At 40.2% G+C, this 16863-nt stretch overlaps 1 protein-coding gene across 1 annotated transcript; it reads right to left on the minus strand.

The window, feature by feature from the left end:
* Positions 1–11642: 11642 nt before the first annotated feature.
* Positions 11643–16570, minus strand: LOC146478827 (G-protein coupled receptor 83-like). Its single transcript, XM_085111564.1, has 2 exons — positions 16290–16570; positions 11643–13873 (listed from the first exon to the last, which is right to left on the minus strand). The coding sequence occupies exons 1-2, from the start codon at positions 16306–16308 to the stop codon at positions 12888–12890; spliced, it is 1005 nt and encodes a 334-aa protein (XP_084967690.1). The 5' UTR covers positions 16309–16570; the 3' UTR covers positions 11643–12887.
* Positions 16571–16863: the final 293 nt, after the last annotated feature.

The raw sequence follows: 16863 nt of genomic DNA on the forward strand, positions 1-16863 counted from the left end.
TAATCACTACAACAGTTAATCTAATGGCAAGTACATTGTTATTTCGGTCCAGTAAGCTCATTCCCGCTTCGCAACATTCAATTAACCGTAAAATTTCCAAAGTAACAACTTAAAAGAAGTAGCGACCTGCCGCCGAAAACAACAAACACAATCAATCGGACGTTGACTACCTGCGAGTGAGTTAAATCTTTATTACGTGCACAAGCTACGAACCAAGGCTGTCGGCGAGAAAGAAACAGGCTTTGATAAATGTTCAACATACACTGCAAAGAAACTGTCTGAAAGCTGAGTCTGTGAATTTCATTGGCAAGACGTCTTGTCGACAGCCTCTTCTTCTTCTTCTTTTTCTTCTTCTTCTTCTTCTTCTTCTTCTTCTTCTTCTTCTTCTTCTTCTTCTTCTTCTTCTTCTTCTTCTTCTTCTTCTTCTTCTTCTTTTTTAGTAGCAAAATTGGGCATATATTTTCACTACTTCAACTTTTTTATTAACGTAGCTTGGCTTATCAATGTGCTTTGCAGATTTTAGGGACCAAACAGAGATGAGTAAGTCATTGTGTAATGCAATTCCAGGAATTTGATTGGCTTAGCGACCATGGTATATGACCCATTGAACCATTGTCTTCTGGTTGTTCTTGCAAAGCAAAATCAGCAAGATCAGGCAATATTTTAAAGTTATTTTTGTTTTAAGAATTATTCCACTCGCGCTTGCTGGGTATGGGACGGATTATAGCCAATTTGGCGCTACGCGCCTTGTTGGCTATCTTTCATCTCATACTCATAAGCTAACGCGCGCTCACGGAATAATTGTTAAATATTAAAACAATTACATCTAAAAATTCTAAAATTACATAGAGCCCTAATCGCTCAACATAAAAGCGTCTTGTATATGTGACTTAATTAAATTACGTTTAAATTAAAACTATGTCACATTTTTTCCCTATCAAAAAGCTCGATAGAATAGTACTGTCGTATGTTCTTTTTTTTAAGAATCCAGTCCTTGGGCGACGGAGGTAACGTAACATGTATCTTGTCTAAGACTGACTATAGTTAATGCAGCGTTTTGTGAACACGTCCTTAACGGAGTCCAGGATTTTCCATTGTATACCAAACCCAAAACCATCTTTAAGCTGGGATCTTAAATCCAAACGCGTTTCCAGAACTAAGGGTCATGTGTTCGACATTTTTTCCAAAGTGAAAAATCTATGAGCAAGTTTCTAACGGAAACAATATTATATATATAGCTATAGGAAGTATCCCATCCCTACCCCGCTTCTATTGTGTGAAAATGGTGACGGACGGAGGCGTAACACAAGACATCCAGTTTGACACTATCTTTTCACACTTTGCCAGATAGATTTTTTTGGGGGGGAGGGGAGGGGGGGAAGGGGAGGGCTGGTTGACTTCCCATATGAGGTTTATTGTTGTGAAACGAGAAGCTTTTAACTGCATAACTAGTTTTAAAGACTAGACAGGCCAAGCTGTGTTCTGGCACAAACATATTACAGAAGTGGGTGCTTCCTGTGTGAACGAAACGTATCACGTGGTGTAAACTGTGAACATAGTGACGCCTCTGAGCGCCAGTTGTCCGCGCTTCACACATAGGTTTCCCTCACTAAAAAAAATCGATCGCGATGTACTTTTGGGTATGTATATTACGTCACGAGGGGACTTACGAAAGCTACTGGTTAATAGCATGTAAAGCCACGCATTAATGGCGCTATTGGCGTGTCCACACCACATACAAATATACATCACGTATTGGGGAGTTGACTTGTGGAGATTAAACGCCAAAATGAGGTGATACGCCTGTGGTGGGAGCCAGCAAAGTGCAAAGGAAGCGGTCACTATGGTGAGCGTGCGCACAATCTTCTTTACTGCTTGATGGCGTTCTTCATCAATACCCATTGATAATAATTTTTCTCCAGGCGACTTTTGAAACCACAGCCTCCAAGAAACTAAACCGTATAGAACCGATATGACAAACAGAGGAACTAAGTAGCTGGTTACGAATAGATACATGAAAAAAACAGTTTTGGCAATTTCTTGATCTCCGAAGTCGTCTTTGCATATCGTTTTCTCTCCGTTAACATCCTCAGTTCTGTATAAAACTGCAGCTGGGATCATAACGATCATTGAGCTCAGCCAGATTACAAGGGTAAGGACTTTTGGGCGACGAAATGATGGAAATCGATGAAGAGGAAAGACAACTGCCAAAAACCGATCCACCGCCATAAGCATCAGACTCAAAATGGACGCCACTATGGTAACATGGAAACTAAAGTACACAACTTTGCACGTGATGTGGGATTGTGGCCCATAATACCCGGCAACCACCTCCCGCCGGTGTAAGGCATTGCCATGACAACAGGCGTGACGATCATAGTCACCAGTAGGTCAGCGGCAGCCATGTTAACAAACAGAAAGCTTGTTAGTTTTCTCGCCTCAGGTCTCCTTGTAACAATGTAAATGAGAAGAGGATTTCCAGCGAGAGCAAAGATTATTGTTATGGAGTATAACACCACCAACACTGTTCTCTGTGGATTGGTTAACGCCAACTTGGCTGAGGACGTGGGATTAACTGTTAAAGAAATGGTTTCATTTAGTCAATTTTGAATTATCGTGTTTGCTCAAGTTACTTTTATCATCATAATCATCAACATCATCATCATCATCATCATCATCATCATCATCATCATCATCATCATCATTATTTCTGTTGCTATTTCAACGTGGTCGCCATGACAATCTCCATCGTAACCGTCATCATCATCGTCATCATCATCATCATCATCATCATCATCATCATCCATCATTTTCGTTACACGATACAATACTTTAATGACACTCCCTGAAAAGAGCTGTTCAGCGACAATAATAATGAATTCACAAGATTATACGTCATAACAGCGGTAAATCTAAAAGTTTTAATGTTGCAATGATTTATATAAGAAGAGTTAAAATTAAGCTAAAGAATGGTCGCTAAAAATAACAAGAAAAACACTTTGTGGACCTGATTATGGAGGGGATGGTTCGATTTGTAAGTTTCCCCTACAGAGGGCTTTCTTAAAAATTTAACAACAATAATTTTATAGCTGTAGCCAAATACAGCGAAGGGCAATCAAATGAAAATAAAAAAAATCATCTCCTGTGAATGAATGTCAGCGGCAAAAGTTATAGACTGTTCACAGTCCCCCTATTTTTTCGTGGGATTCTCGAGACCGGTACGCTTCTATGGAACCGCCGCCATCTTGGTTTGTAAAAGCGAGCGCGATCTGGGGAAAGTGTCTAAACTACCGAGGGGAGCGGGAGTGGGTGTTAGTATAGTGGGTGAGGGGAAGCGAAAAAATAGAGGGACTGTAACAGCTTCTCACTGTCTCGCGTTCCAAAGGCCCGTTGCACCAGCAACGGCAACACCTCATTGGTCAATTAGACAATAATACTTCCGAAGCGTTGACAGCATGACTGACGTATCGTTCACCGCCAGTTCTAAAACTGGATATGGCTGGCGTGTAATGTTGTGAAGATCGTGGGGAATGTTTTGATTTTTATCGTTTGTCTCGTCGGCTTGGAGGCCTAATAGTATACAAACATCCTCATCGCCGCTCGCATCTTCTAACAAAACGTTCAGTGTAAAATTTGTCTCGGTACGGGTCGATACGGTGGACGGAACTGGCTCAAAACGGTTGAAAATCAGCGTACGTTTGGCAGGAGGCAGACTGCAGTTTTCTGTCTCTTTGGACTGCTTTAAAGTAGATGACGAACTGTAGGGACGACTTTTTTAACAATTCTCTGGGGCGAAACAACACACACAAAGCGATTGAAACGTTGCTGATCGTGGCTTTCGTCGCAAGCGCTGTTGCAAACACGTCAGGATTGTCCATCTTGTCTGATCTTGTGGATCAACTTCAACTCCAAGATCGGTTTTAAAAGATCGGCTAAAGGAATGCTGGCAACTACAGCTCTTTTCGGGATCTTAAACAAATTTTATGTGAAAATGTACTTGTTTTGCTTCCCGAAATCGCCGACTGCTATTTGAAAACAAATGTTACAAATGCGGCACGTATCTAAAGAGGTTTCGCTGTTAGCTTCGCTCTATGTGTTCCGCTTGTATAACTTTGCAAATAGCTTGTGTACTGTACTGTATTTCCATGCCTATCCTCACTCGAAAGACTTTCGCAACCTTATTTTATTTGACAACTGTACTTTGTTTCGAAATGGTACAGAAACTGTACTGTATTAAACAAGGACTTTCGTATTTCCTTCAATTTGACATGTTTATCTCTGGGGAGTATATTTTTTAGTTAATTCAATTAGTCGAGGCGACAAAGTTTCGGCACGCCCCTCGAACACGAGACAGTGAGAAGCTGTTATAGTCTCCCTATTTTTCCCGCCGCCTCCCAACTCCGCTCCCCTCCCCTCGGGAGTTTAGACTCTTCCCAGATCGCGCTCGATTTTACAAACCAAGATGGCGGCAGCTCCATCGAACCGTACCGGTCTCGAGAATGCCACGGAAAAATAGGGGGACTGTGAACAGTCTACAAAAGTTATGGAGAAGAGGACCCTTGAGAATAAACTATTGAAGTGGCGCATGCGCAGGTAAACAACTTACACTCACAAGAGAACTACGCCAAACTCAAAGACCACTGCAAATACATGACATGAACTTAACATTAACTAACACAAGCGAACCTACAGTAGGAACGGGTGAAATAGCACGGCTATATACTTCTACAATGCAGCTTCGCTGCTGCTTAGACTAAGTGGAGAAGCGGTTATCATGATTATGTCTGCCTTGAATACCGGAGACCGTGGTTCGAGTCCTTGTCGCTGAACCACATAAATTTTCACAAAATATGCTATATTTTTAGCTGCTTGTTACATGTTTACTCAGAATTAAAGCAAGCTAAAGGTTAGGCATGCAAACGAATACGACGAATGGTCATGCTAGTAAACAAAAAAGGAAAATGGCTTTTGAAACCGGCTTTTTTTAAATACACTTTCAGTTTAATAACTAGAGGAGAGAATGATTAGTATTTCTTATGTTTTCGCTTTAAACTCAGTAAAATTCAAGCAAGACTAATTTAATTTAACATGTACTGATCTGGCCCAATTCGCCAAAGAAGATGATGATTAAGCGGACGCATTTCGACCCGATTTACAAAAATCCTTGGCATCAGGCCGACTTTCAACCCACGCTACTGAGCCTGGCAGGAAAAGACATCGGCCTACATTGCAACCTCCGTGTAACATATGCCTGACCCTACTAATTGGGTCAATAAATCAAACATGTAAATTAGTATCTGACAAGATATCAATAAAAACTAACGATACAGCTGAATCTACTTACAAAGGATTCGAATGTTCACGTACGTACCAATGAACTCACTTGCGTATCGAAGTAGCTGTTCTAAACTGATCTTGTACTCAGAATCGATAAAAGCATTTTTTAAAATGTCCGATCTGTTTGGAAGGCAACATAAGAAAACGATTTTTTTCAGTGGCGTTTTGCTAGTCATATAACGCACGCAACAAGCTTAACGACTAACCCAAACGAGGACTAAATTTCGCCAATAGGTTGGACTGAGGCTTGTGCATCGCTCTTTTTTATGTCGGAAAGCTCGAGACAATAAGGGATACCGCGTCCCTCCCCTCCCACGACACAGGGTTTGTTTGAGTCCCCCCACCCGGGGAAAATAGCGTGATCGACTTAAATGGGTTTTTTAACAATGATCTTGAATAGTATTTGTTTTCACTGAATCCTGAGTTCAAGAAGTAAGACTGTCGCTTTTCAAAAGAATTTAAGAGCGGCTGCCTAAGAATATCGAGAACTCGCGGTCAAAACTGAAATTTCGGATTTCCTCATATTTTGTCAGAAGAATCTCTTTAGAGAACTATTTACGAAAATGACATTAAAACTTTCCAAAAATTTTTCGTTTTCGAGAATTTCGGCATGTAATGTGAAATGCCGTGATCGCGGCGCAGCTGGCGTTAAATTTTGACGAGATTTGGTGCATTTTCAAATCGCTCGGGAAGGAAGACGGCTCAGCGTATTAAAACGATCTTTTGAAATTAAGTTAGGCATCCTTCTGAGAATACGGTCTTAGGAAAATATTGCTGGAGGATTCTTATTTACATGCAGTTTTCAAAGTCCGAAGAATCCTATTTTCAGCATTTTTGTTGACACTTGAAATTGTGGAAACTTTGCGGACAAATATCGTGTCCTGGTACATCGAAATTTGAAGCAAGTATTATACTTTAGGAAAGCTCTATTCATGTACTGCAATATATAAAAAATCCAGCTTGGGTAATTTAAAATCCAAGTGTTGACGGAAGTAAACACATAGGGAATTTTGATTTTTTTTTTTTTTTCAAAAATGGCAGTGGTCACGCAAGGACAAGTTTTAAAATAAGTTTAAAATAAATTTATTGTTTATGTTTCAGTTCTGGTGGAATAAAACTAAGTTGTTATTCGGAGACAAAATCTCATGTGTTGATGGGTTTATCCCTATAAAAAATAATTTCATTCCTAGTAGGTGATCACCGATCGCAAACAAAAAAATGAAACGTTCAGGTGTTATGTCACGCTTTCCTCGGTACGCCAGCGTCAACAATGCGAAGGATACGAAACGAAATCAGTAAATATTTCATATCAAAATGTATCTGAAACCCCCAACAGGCGATAATGTTTCATTAAATTACTAATCGACTTGCGTGAAAAACGGCTTTGGTTCAGAAAAGTTGCGCAAAAGTCGCAGTTTTTATAAATCCTAGGTTTGTCAAAGATGCATCTCATCCTCACTGTCAATAAAATGTCGTGACAGGCAGACGAGAATTCTAAAAGCTGAAGAACAAGGTATCTGTGTTTTTAATTTGCAGGTCCTAGACTATATATCATAAACAGAACTGAGATATCAGAGCCGGTAAAGAAAATCATGCTTTCACTTTAGTGCAAGGCTGGCCATAATATTATTTTTAACGGCTACACTGCGGCTATAATATATTTGAATGAGCACTTACCGTTCCAATGCCTGCAAAATAGGCATTTAATGAACCATCCCCATTAATGCGAGCAATAGTCCACCCTTCTCAGTCCGATCCGGATAGAAGAGCACCAGAAAATAACCAAGGTTGTTTGCATATTATGGCCATCACTGTGCACATAGCTATTTTAAACTTGCTATTTATAAACAATGACGCAAAATGGTTATAAAAAGCAATGTGCGTTCTTGGTTTGGAGTGGTTTGCTCGATACTAGAAACTGTATTTCTTCTTCCGCGATGTCATATTTTGCAGTTTTTATATATTTTCGGTTGCATTTATGGCTCCGTGCTCATTTTCGTCCTTGATAGACGACGAGTCCGGTTGCGGTCAAAGTTCGTACTATTACAGCAACCTGCGTTTCCTTGGGTGAATGCCAAAAAGATATCTCCAGTCATCCAGGTCCCAACGCCAGGAAGGTGTTTGCTGACGACAAAACTGTCAGTGAAATGTAATGAATCCTCGCGCGCGCATGTTAGTAAAGTTATCGATCATCTGATGTTGTTGATTGAACATATGAAGTTAAGTTTACTGAGTTTTCATTGATGGAATACAAACAGTGGTGATATTTCTGATCAACCTACGATGACCCAAGAACAACAGTCTTTACATTGATGGAATTTGATATTCTGAAAGGATGAGTCGAATAACAATCAGACCATCCGGCCCGCGCCGTCGAGATGTCTACGGTCTTCGTTGGCGGTAGCCTCCCACGCAGTCGTTTTTAGGGGACTCGTATTAACTCCTCCCCGAGTCCCCTCAAAACGACTGCGTGGGAGGCTACCGCCAACGAAGACCGTACGCATCTAGTTAAGACGTCTAGTTTAGTCGGAAGGGGCCGAGAGGGAGAAATCTGCGTGACTAGCATTCCGCAAGCGTTGCTCGTCTTCGCGCTCGCGAAACTCATATATGCCTGAATAAGCCCTAAATCATCATCATCATTATCATCATCATCATCACCATCACCATTATCGTTATCATCATCATCGTCATCGTCATCATCATCATCATCATCATCATCATTGGTGAATCGAATAAAGGCCTTAGAGGTACGGCATGTTGCTTTGCTTTTTTTGTGAGCATGAGAAACCTGCAGTTACTATTAAATGACATCTGTAGTGCGGAAATACTTCGGATTATTGTTCAATACCTTTTCCGTGCAAGGGTATGTGTGTACTGAAGGAGATTCAAAATTCGTTCAAATTAAAGTAGCCACAGCGATAGAATGATTGCTGAGACCATAGCGGATTTTGAATATTATTTTCTCTCTCTTTTTTTTTTTTTAAGTTTTATCAGTCACCTTTCCTTCTAAGACCAGAGTATTGTGTCTCTATACCACATGGTACCCTCCTCTTAGATAAAACAATAGTTTCCCCGCTTCCTCTTCTCCCCGTATTAACTACATTCATTGTCCTCTTTTTTTAAAATGTCATATTCACTCAAGATTGTTTGAGGGCCGGTTGGAAAAAGCAAGCGCCTGGGATCTAGGGATTATTTCAGTTCAGCAAACTTATATATCTATTAACAAGTTGAATGCGTTGTAACCAGCTTTAAATCAATGTTATTTTCTTTACTATGGTAGAAAATACTCAAAAAGACTCAGAAAATGCTGTTTAATTAGCTATGATAAAGGTCGTTTATTGACAGGCAGACAGACAAACAGACTACACGGGCTAGTTGAACTCCTCAGTGCGAAAAAGATGAAAATACCGCAACGTTTGTTTGATGGAAGTTTCGTCTTCAGTGAGCAATACCACGTGTAGGTGATCTATCGTCTACTCGAAAATATGCCAAAGCGCCGGGCAAAATGGAATTTTATCTCATATCAGCGGTATCGAATACAACTCGGATACTACACTGTAGTTGTAAAAACGTAAACATTTCATTAACCCTAGCTATCGACTGTGAGGTAGAAAATGTCGCTGTTTCGTACAGATTCATTTAAGAACTGAGCAGATTGTCACCCTTCTGTTTAGTGAAAAACGTACTAGTTGCGTGAAGTACAATAATGAAATTTGTCGATCATTCTGACGTTGCGTTATATGCCACGGCAATCGGCCTTTACGAATTTTGCTGTGGCATTAGTTATCACTCACTCTTACTGTGAATAATTTTTTGTATAGGAATATTCAGCAACGAAAAACTGTTTAGAGTATTACATTTTGTATTGTAGCGATAACTTTGTCATTCTCTGCGTGACTGACCACTGACTGACCATTTTGTTAACACTTGACTATAAATGTTATACCCAAACTAGATTTCTTACATGTTGCAGTAAAATAACAGATCGTACCTCAAGCATACCTGTTGTTGTAAGTTTCGATGTACCAGGGCAAGATTTTGCCTCGAAATATTTCCTCATTTTCAAGTGTTCACATGCGAGGAGTTCAACAGTCAGCATGTTGTTGATAGGCTGTGATCTAGAAAACGTGCCTGCTTTGCACAGCTTCACAAACCCAAAAGTGATTTTGACGCCTGTAATTAGCTTTATTATTGAAACAAGTTCTTATTTAGTAAGATATATCATAAATACTTGGTTCTAGAAGTACTTCTAGATGCACCATGTGACAATGAAAAAAAAATTGGTTGAGATCTGGACGAGCAGAAAGGTGACATGACACTTTGACCTTTTCAAATTTGGGGTTACATCTCACTCCCAAGTTAGACTTATTTTATTTAAGGTATATAAAACAATTCAAAACTTATAAGATCATTAGATTTAGTTTTGGAACAAGAATTTTATAATTCTCTGGTAAAAATAACATACAAACAATAATTTATTGAAACATGTCATCTTGTCCTTGCGTGACCGCAGGAATTTGTTGAAAAAATATGTGAAAAATTCCCTATCTGTTTTATTCCGTCAAAGGCTGGCTTTTAAATTACCCAAGCTCAATTTTTGATATGTTGCAGCACAAGAATAGAGCTTTGCGTTACTGTAACTTTCATTGTAAATTTCGATGTACCAGGAAAAGAATTTTGTCCGCAAAGTTTCCACAATTTCAAGTGTCAACAAAAATACTGAAAATAGGATTCTTCGGACTTTGAAAACTGCATGTAAATAAGAATCCTCCAGCAATATTTTCCTAAGACCGTATTCTCAGAAGGATTCCTAACTTAATTTCAAAAGATCGTTTTAATACGCTGAGCCGTCTTCCTTCCCGAGCGATTTGAAAATGCACCAAATCTCGTCAAAATTTAACGCCGGCTGCGCCGCGATCACGGCATTTCACATTATGCCGGAATTCTCGAAAACGAAAAATTTTTGGAAAGTTTTAATGTCATTTATTTGCGTGACCAAATGGCGTGACAACATTGGTTGCGTGACGGTAGTTCATGGGCATTGTCCATTGTCCATCGTCCAGAGTCCAGGTTCCAGTAGTCCAGTAGGCCAGTAGTCCAGATTTTAATATTAAACATTTTTACCAAATTAAAACGATCAAAACAAAGATAAAATAAACAAGGTATTTGAAAACGTTTCTAACTGTAAAGAGCCTTTTCACTAACGTATCACTAAACTGTGTACTGAAGAACTGTGGTAAATGATCTGAAAACACTAAAAGAGGTCGATTCCGTTCAGTTACGATAGCTTGCTGCAAAGTATCAAACCAAAGACGCTCGCTAGTTTAAGCAAAATATTCTATCAATTTCGAGAATGCATTACTTATCATTTCAATATGTAGTTCCACTTCTAAAGAGCGGGGTGGGGGCGGGAGTCCCATAATGGACTATACGGGGAGGCTCCTTCTGAAAGAGGACCCTTCTGAAAACCACTTTGCATTGTGGTGTGGGCTTCCTCACTGCTGCCGCAGCGACGGAGCCTGACCGAGCTAGGCAGCACTCTAATCGGCACAAATGATATACATAAAGGGCCCTTCATTCAGCTTTCTTGCAAAATGCAAAGAACTGTGGTCGCCCAAAGATCAAAGTCAATGTGGTTAATTTTGTGGACACCACAATGCAACGCGCTTCTCTGCGCTCTGCTCGATTGTTCCGATCGACTGGCAAGTGAGTATTTTCTCGTTTTTAATGCCCCTAATTTTACGGAATGTTTCTACTTCGTTTATATTTTCTTAAATGCATTGCTTTTAATTTTAGAACACTAAAATGGCATGGCAATTTAGGTTAAGGTATAATAATATATCCTCGAGGTAAGAGGTAAATTCTTAAAAGTTGTGTTGTTGACATTGATAACCCGGGTTGGTTATTCTTATTATTCGCTATTTCGTCTCGAATTCCACATAGTGCCATGTCTGCCTTCAGTTTATCGATTAGAGTGGTAGCTAATAAGTCATATAACCTGTTAATTTCGAGCCGGGAAACTCGAGAAGTAATGTACAGTTGCCCTCTAGTAAGAAGAGTGGTTCGCTCCGATGACAAATGACCCTGGAGACCCGGTAGAGCCGGCCAGGATTCTAACATGATCATTTTTAGTACAAAACTTAGGCACTCAGGGTACACTACAATTTGAGGACTACCTTATCCGAAAAGCAAAAAACGCACTGATACAAGGCCTGTGTTTGTAGAAAAATGGTCTCACTCCAGGACTTTGGCAGACCATAACGCTGGCTACTGAGTCGAAATCAATGAGCGTTTATTTCCAATCATACAATCTTCCATACTAGCTTTATCAGTCTCTGATTGGATTTTTTTTTCAGCAGGGCAAAACTACATTTCAGCTGAGCTTAAACTCTTGAATATATCAATGCTATTAAACTGGAATAGATGATAATTACACGATGAAATTCTCGGAAAAAATTTCCAAGAATTTTCATCGTGTAATTATAATATCATAGCTTTGGGCGGTTGGCTGGTTCGCTAAAATGTTTCAATAAAACTTCAAACGCTGGATATTAATCGTTTTCAAAGGACAAGCTTAAAATGACAGCATTTCATTTCATTTCAGATTTTCATTATGCGACTTTCAACATGCCACCTTGTTATATACGTTATTTGTCCATTATACTGACACTAAATTATTCTCCCCCGACTCAGGGTTACCCAGTATGCCCCAGGCACCCGACTTACATACCTGGATGAAGAGCGACAATGTTAGGCAAAGTTTCTTTAAGGGAAACAACACTAAAGCAAAGCCTAGACTTCGGACCAACTTCGTCCCTAAACATGGCGGTACGTAAAAGACCGTCTGGCAAAACCTACAGAATACTCCACAAATCGTAGAGTTTATTGTCGCGTAAAAGCTTTGATTTTGAATTCGTATTCGCTACACTTTTTCGGTCAGTAAGCCCAGTTTTAGCCGCTCGTGTACAAACTCTACCGGATAAATTAAATTTTAGGCCGGTTGACTGTTCACAGTCAGGTTTATTGGTGTGCCAGAAAACTTGTCAGGTGCAAAGTGCTATATGTATTTTCAAGACCAGACAGAGACAGCGGTGTTCTGACACACACAAAAAAAAACACTGTGTGAGTGGGTACCTCGTATATGCGTGAACAAAAGGGCACGGGATGAAAACTGTGAAAAAAAAAAAAAAAAGGAAAAAGAAAAAAAGCTGAAGCTCCTTACGCCAGAAGCCTCTGGCCTGGATCCGGAGCCACTATCGTATTTAATTGCTTGAGTCAACCATTTCCCGATTAGATTTATTTTTGGAAATGCCTTTTCTGCGAAAAAGTTGGACGTATATTAATTGAAATTGACGTTGCTCCTCTTTGATTGGGTACACAGAACGGCTGCGAAGGAGGCTAGTTCATGGACCCCTGCCAAGGTGCTATTCTCCTCGCTTCACACATATGAACACTGAGCTTCCTGAACGACGTCATTTTCGGTACCACGTATCACGGGGCGGCGTAAACTACGAATATAGCGAAGCTCCTTCGTCTAGGTTGTCCTCGCTTCACACGTAGGTTTCCCTCTCAAAGAAGGTCGATTTACCTTTACTCATTACGTAACGAAGAGACTTGCGAAAATTGTTGGTTAATAACATGTAAAGCCATGCATTAACGGCACTGTTGGCGTGTCCACACCACAGACAAACATACATAACGTATTGGGGAGTTGTGTAGTGGAGATTAACATTAAATGCAAAAATGAGGTGATATGACTGTGCTGGGAGCCAGCAAAGTGCAAAGGCAGCGGTCACTATGGCGAGCGTGCGCACAATCTTCTTTGTTGCTTTATGACGCTTTTTATCAACACCCTTTGATATTAAATCTTCTCCAGGGAACGTCTGGAGCCACAGCTTGCAAGAAACTAATCCGTATAGAATTGATATCACAAACAGAGGAACTAAGTAGCTGATTAGGAACAGATACGTGTAAAATCCAGTTTTGCCCTTGTTGAAATCCCCAAACATCTTTTTAAAGGCGGGTTGGCAGTACATTCCCTCCGGCTTGCCTTCCTCAATCCTCCATAAAACTGCAACTGGGATCATAACGATAATTGAGCTCAGCCAGATCACAAAAGTAAGGACCTTTGGTCGACGAAATGACGGAAATCGATGAAGAGGAAAGACAACTGCCAAAAACCGATCCACCGCCATAAGCGTCAGACTCAAGATGGACGCTTCTATGGTAACATGGAAACTGAAGTACACAACTTTGCACGTGATGTGGCCCATAGTACCCGTCAACCACCGCCCCCCGTTGTAAGGCATTGCTATGGTAACAGGCATGACGATCAAAGTCACCAGTAGGTCAGCGGCAGCCATGTTAACAAACAGAAAGCTTGTTAGTTTTCTTGCCTCAGGTCTCCTTGTAACAATATAAATGAGAAGAAGATTTCCAGCGAGTGAAAAGATTATTGTTATGGAGTATAACACCACCAAAACTGCTTTCTGTGGATTGGTTAACAGAATCTGCCCGGATGAGGACGTCGAGTTTTCTGTAGAAAAAGTCAGTTCAGTGCATTTAGTCAAGTTTGAAATATCGTATTTCCTGGAATAAATGTGATAGTATATTTTGAAAAGACAAACAATTAAAGCAAGTGACACACTCGGACACCAACCCACGGCCTGGCCAGTACTTTACGCATGCGCACAGCCATATCACCCGGGCAGTGGCAGCCATGGACAGCTGTTTCGGCCTGGTTAGGCCTCATCAGCATGGCATAGCCGTCGGGCACCGAACGACCAAAAGGCCGTGTATCAGGCACCCTTTAATGCCGAGGCGGGTGTGAAACACCCCTTTTAGCCACAGCTCCGCAGCACACACGTGGTAGCTGCAGCCTGGGAACCGCATGGTGAACATGGTGAGTGAATAAGAATGATGTATTATTGATGAACCTAGTTTGATGGCCTTAGCTCCCACGAGTCTCCTGTAGCTCAATGGTAGAGCATCCGAACTAGTAATCGGAAGGTCATAGGTTTGAATCCTGATAGGAACACCCAGATTTCCCGCATTTTTCCGAGTTTGCCTGTGTCACTGGCTGAAAAAAACATACATTATTCTCATCGCATTTGCTCTTGTTATTTTTCTTCATCTAATCCGTAATCGATAATAATGATATCATTGCCTCCTACCATTGTAGGAGGCAATTTTTAATTTTTTTTTTCTGATAAAAAGTTTTCTAAAGTCTGTTTAATTTGCAATACAATCTGTAAACAGCCCTATCATCGAATTTTTGGAAACAATATCCCAAAATAATGTTACCAGTGCACACCGCACGCTGTTTTAAACAGCGTGAATATTTGCATAATTTGAATGTTTTAGACTAGTGTTCTACTTAGAAAGTCAGAAATTTGTTTACTGTGTAATACAATCTGTAAGCAGTGGCCGTCTTTTTGGCAGACATAGAAAACAATTTTTTTAGTGAGGTTTTACTAATCACGCAACAATTAATACAACTCGTGCCTGTACAATCTCGTAACCTGATATTTTTAAACCCTTTAGCTTATAGCCAGTGCTTGGTCGTCAGGAGAGAATATCTTTAGGGTGCTAGAACTTTACAACGCAGGATTTCTGCAGTAAAACAACGCAGAATAGTTACGAGGCGGCCAGTCGAAATTTTTTGTCCATTTTCCCAGAGTCTCTCCTGGCTACTAATCGCTGACCAAAGGGCCTGAGGACGCGATTGGCGACTGTCTCAGAAAAACAGATACTTTAGGAGGCTTCCTTCCGCCGGAAATCCCGAGAAGGTCTAAAAATGCATGAAATTTAATTTCGTGCTCAGTCTAGAGTGCACGAGAAGGGATCCCTTGGTCTCGGCGTAAGGCGCTTGCGTGTCTTGAAGGACTTAGCGGTACCACTCTACCCAGGGTTTCTTGTAGTCCCTCCCCCCCGGAAAATAGCGTGACTTTCGCCACGTGCTTCAACTTAAAATTATCAAGATCAACGCAGATTAAACCCTGTCTTTCATCTTTTAAATTAAACACAGAGGCTTTTCATAAGATTTTATGGAGATGCAGAATCTTTTAGTATCAGGAGAATAATCAAAATACTGAACCTAACTCTTGGCGTTTTGAGATCGACCATTTTCACGCACCCTTCAATTCATGTCGACCAACTGACAGCGCCTGTATTTCACTCACCAAGGAAGCGGCAGAGCTGCCAGGTTGCATAAAAATGCTATTTTTACGTTGCGAAACAATAAGAAGCAAAGAACACGCAAAGGAAATACTTTCATTAAAGCATTTGAGTACCAAGACAACACTTTGGGTGTTCACAAATAAGAACCACATTGCAAGACGTATTACACAGCACCACAGGAAAGCCCTGCTCAGTAGCTTTCACTTGAACGTTAAAAACTTAAGTTATCATCCGCAACTGGAATTAGAATTTACCGGTAAACCGAAATTTAAGAAACCTCCCTCGGTGAGCACGTACAGCTGTGACCCATTGTAACCCTTCTATCGATATTGCTGAGTCGAACACAGTCAATTGACCACCTCAAATATTTTCTTTATTCTAAATTTCTCTTCAAACTGAGAGGTGAGCCAAAAGACTTGGAAATCAGTTGCTCAATGAACATAAAAGTTTTCGTTATATTCTCATTTCTACCATCGCTAGGTCCTACAACCGCTGTATGTTTGTGATGTGATCATCTCCATAATGTACAGTATGATCAATGAGCTAACGATATCTGTTCAAGAAGTTTTTGTATTTTAAGTTGCCGTTTCCGTTAGGATGGCTAGTTCAGGTTTCAAACGATGCGAATTTCGACAAATTACCTGAAAAATTCTACTCTATTCCTCGAAAATTGGCAAGTCAGACTTATTTAAAACATGATCGCTTAAATTCTGAAATATCAGACCGTAGATATATTCGGAAGGTCACTGACTCATCGATTCGATGTGACTTACCATTGGAAGCGTTCATCATCCTTTCTTGGCAAACGTTGATATATCTTTCACACACAGACTTTAAGAATTGAAAAGCGACTACTGTGCCACCCCACACAGATGATGTTTTTTTAACGCACGTTCTTTTCCAAACAAGTTTTCTGTCACGATTAGGTCAAGCTGTACATCACGGGAATGACAGTCATGCATGTAATTATCACTTTTGTTCGCTCGGCTCAGCGGTCGCTTTGTATAAAAATTGTTGTTTCTTTTGATTTGTTTCGGCTTGTCTCCAAAGTAAAAAGATCGAAGCAACGCTCAAAAACAGTTCGAACTAAACAGACTTTGACAATGTATCATTACACTGTGGAAACTATATATAAATATATTAAAAAAAAAAACAAAACAAAACGATGATCCCGTTTTGCTATAGCCTGCGGCAAATTATCAAACAATTCTAAAGACATATTCTATTGATTTCGTGAATGCAATATTCATAATTTCAATACGTAATTCCACCAGTAATAGCTAATAACTCCACCATTAATCATATATGTAAACAATCCAAAACCGTTTTATTGTCATTCACTATTGT

Source organism: Pavona decussata, unplaced genomic scaffold, assembly GCF_977016875.1.
Source record: "Pavona decussata unplaced genomic scaffold, jaPavDecu1.1 SCAFFOLD_62, whole genome shotgun sequence".
NCBI lineage: Eukaryota > Metazoa > Cnidaria > Anthozoa > Scleractinia > Agariciidae > Pavona > Pavona decussata.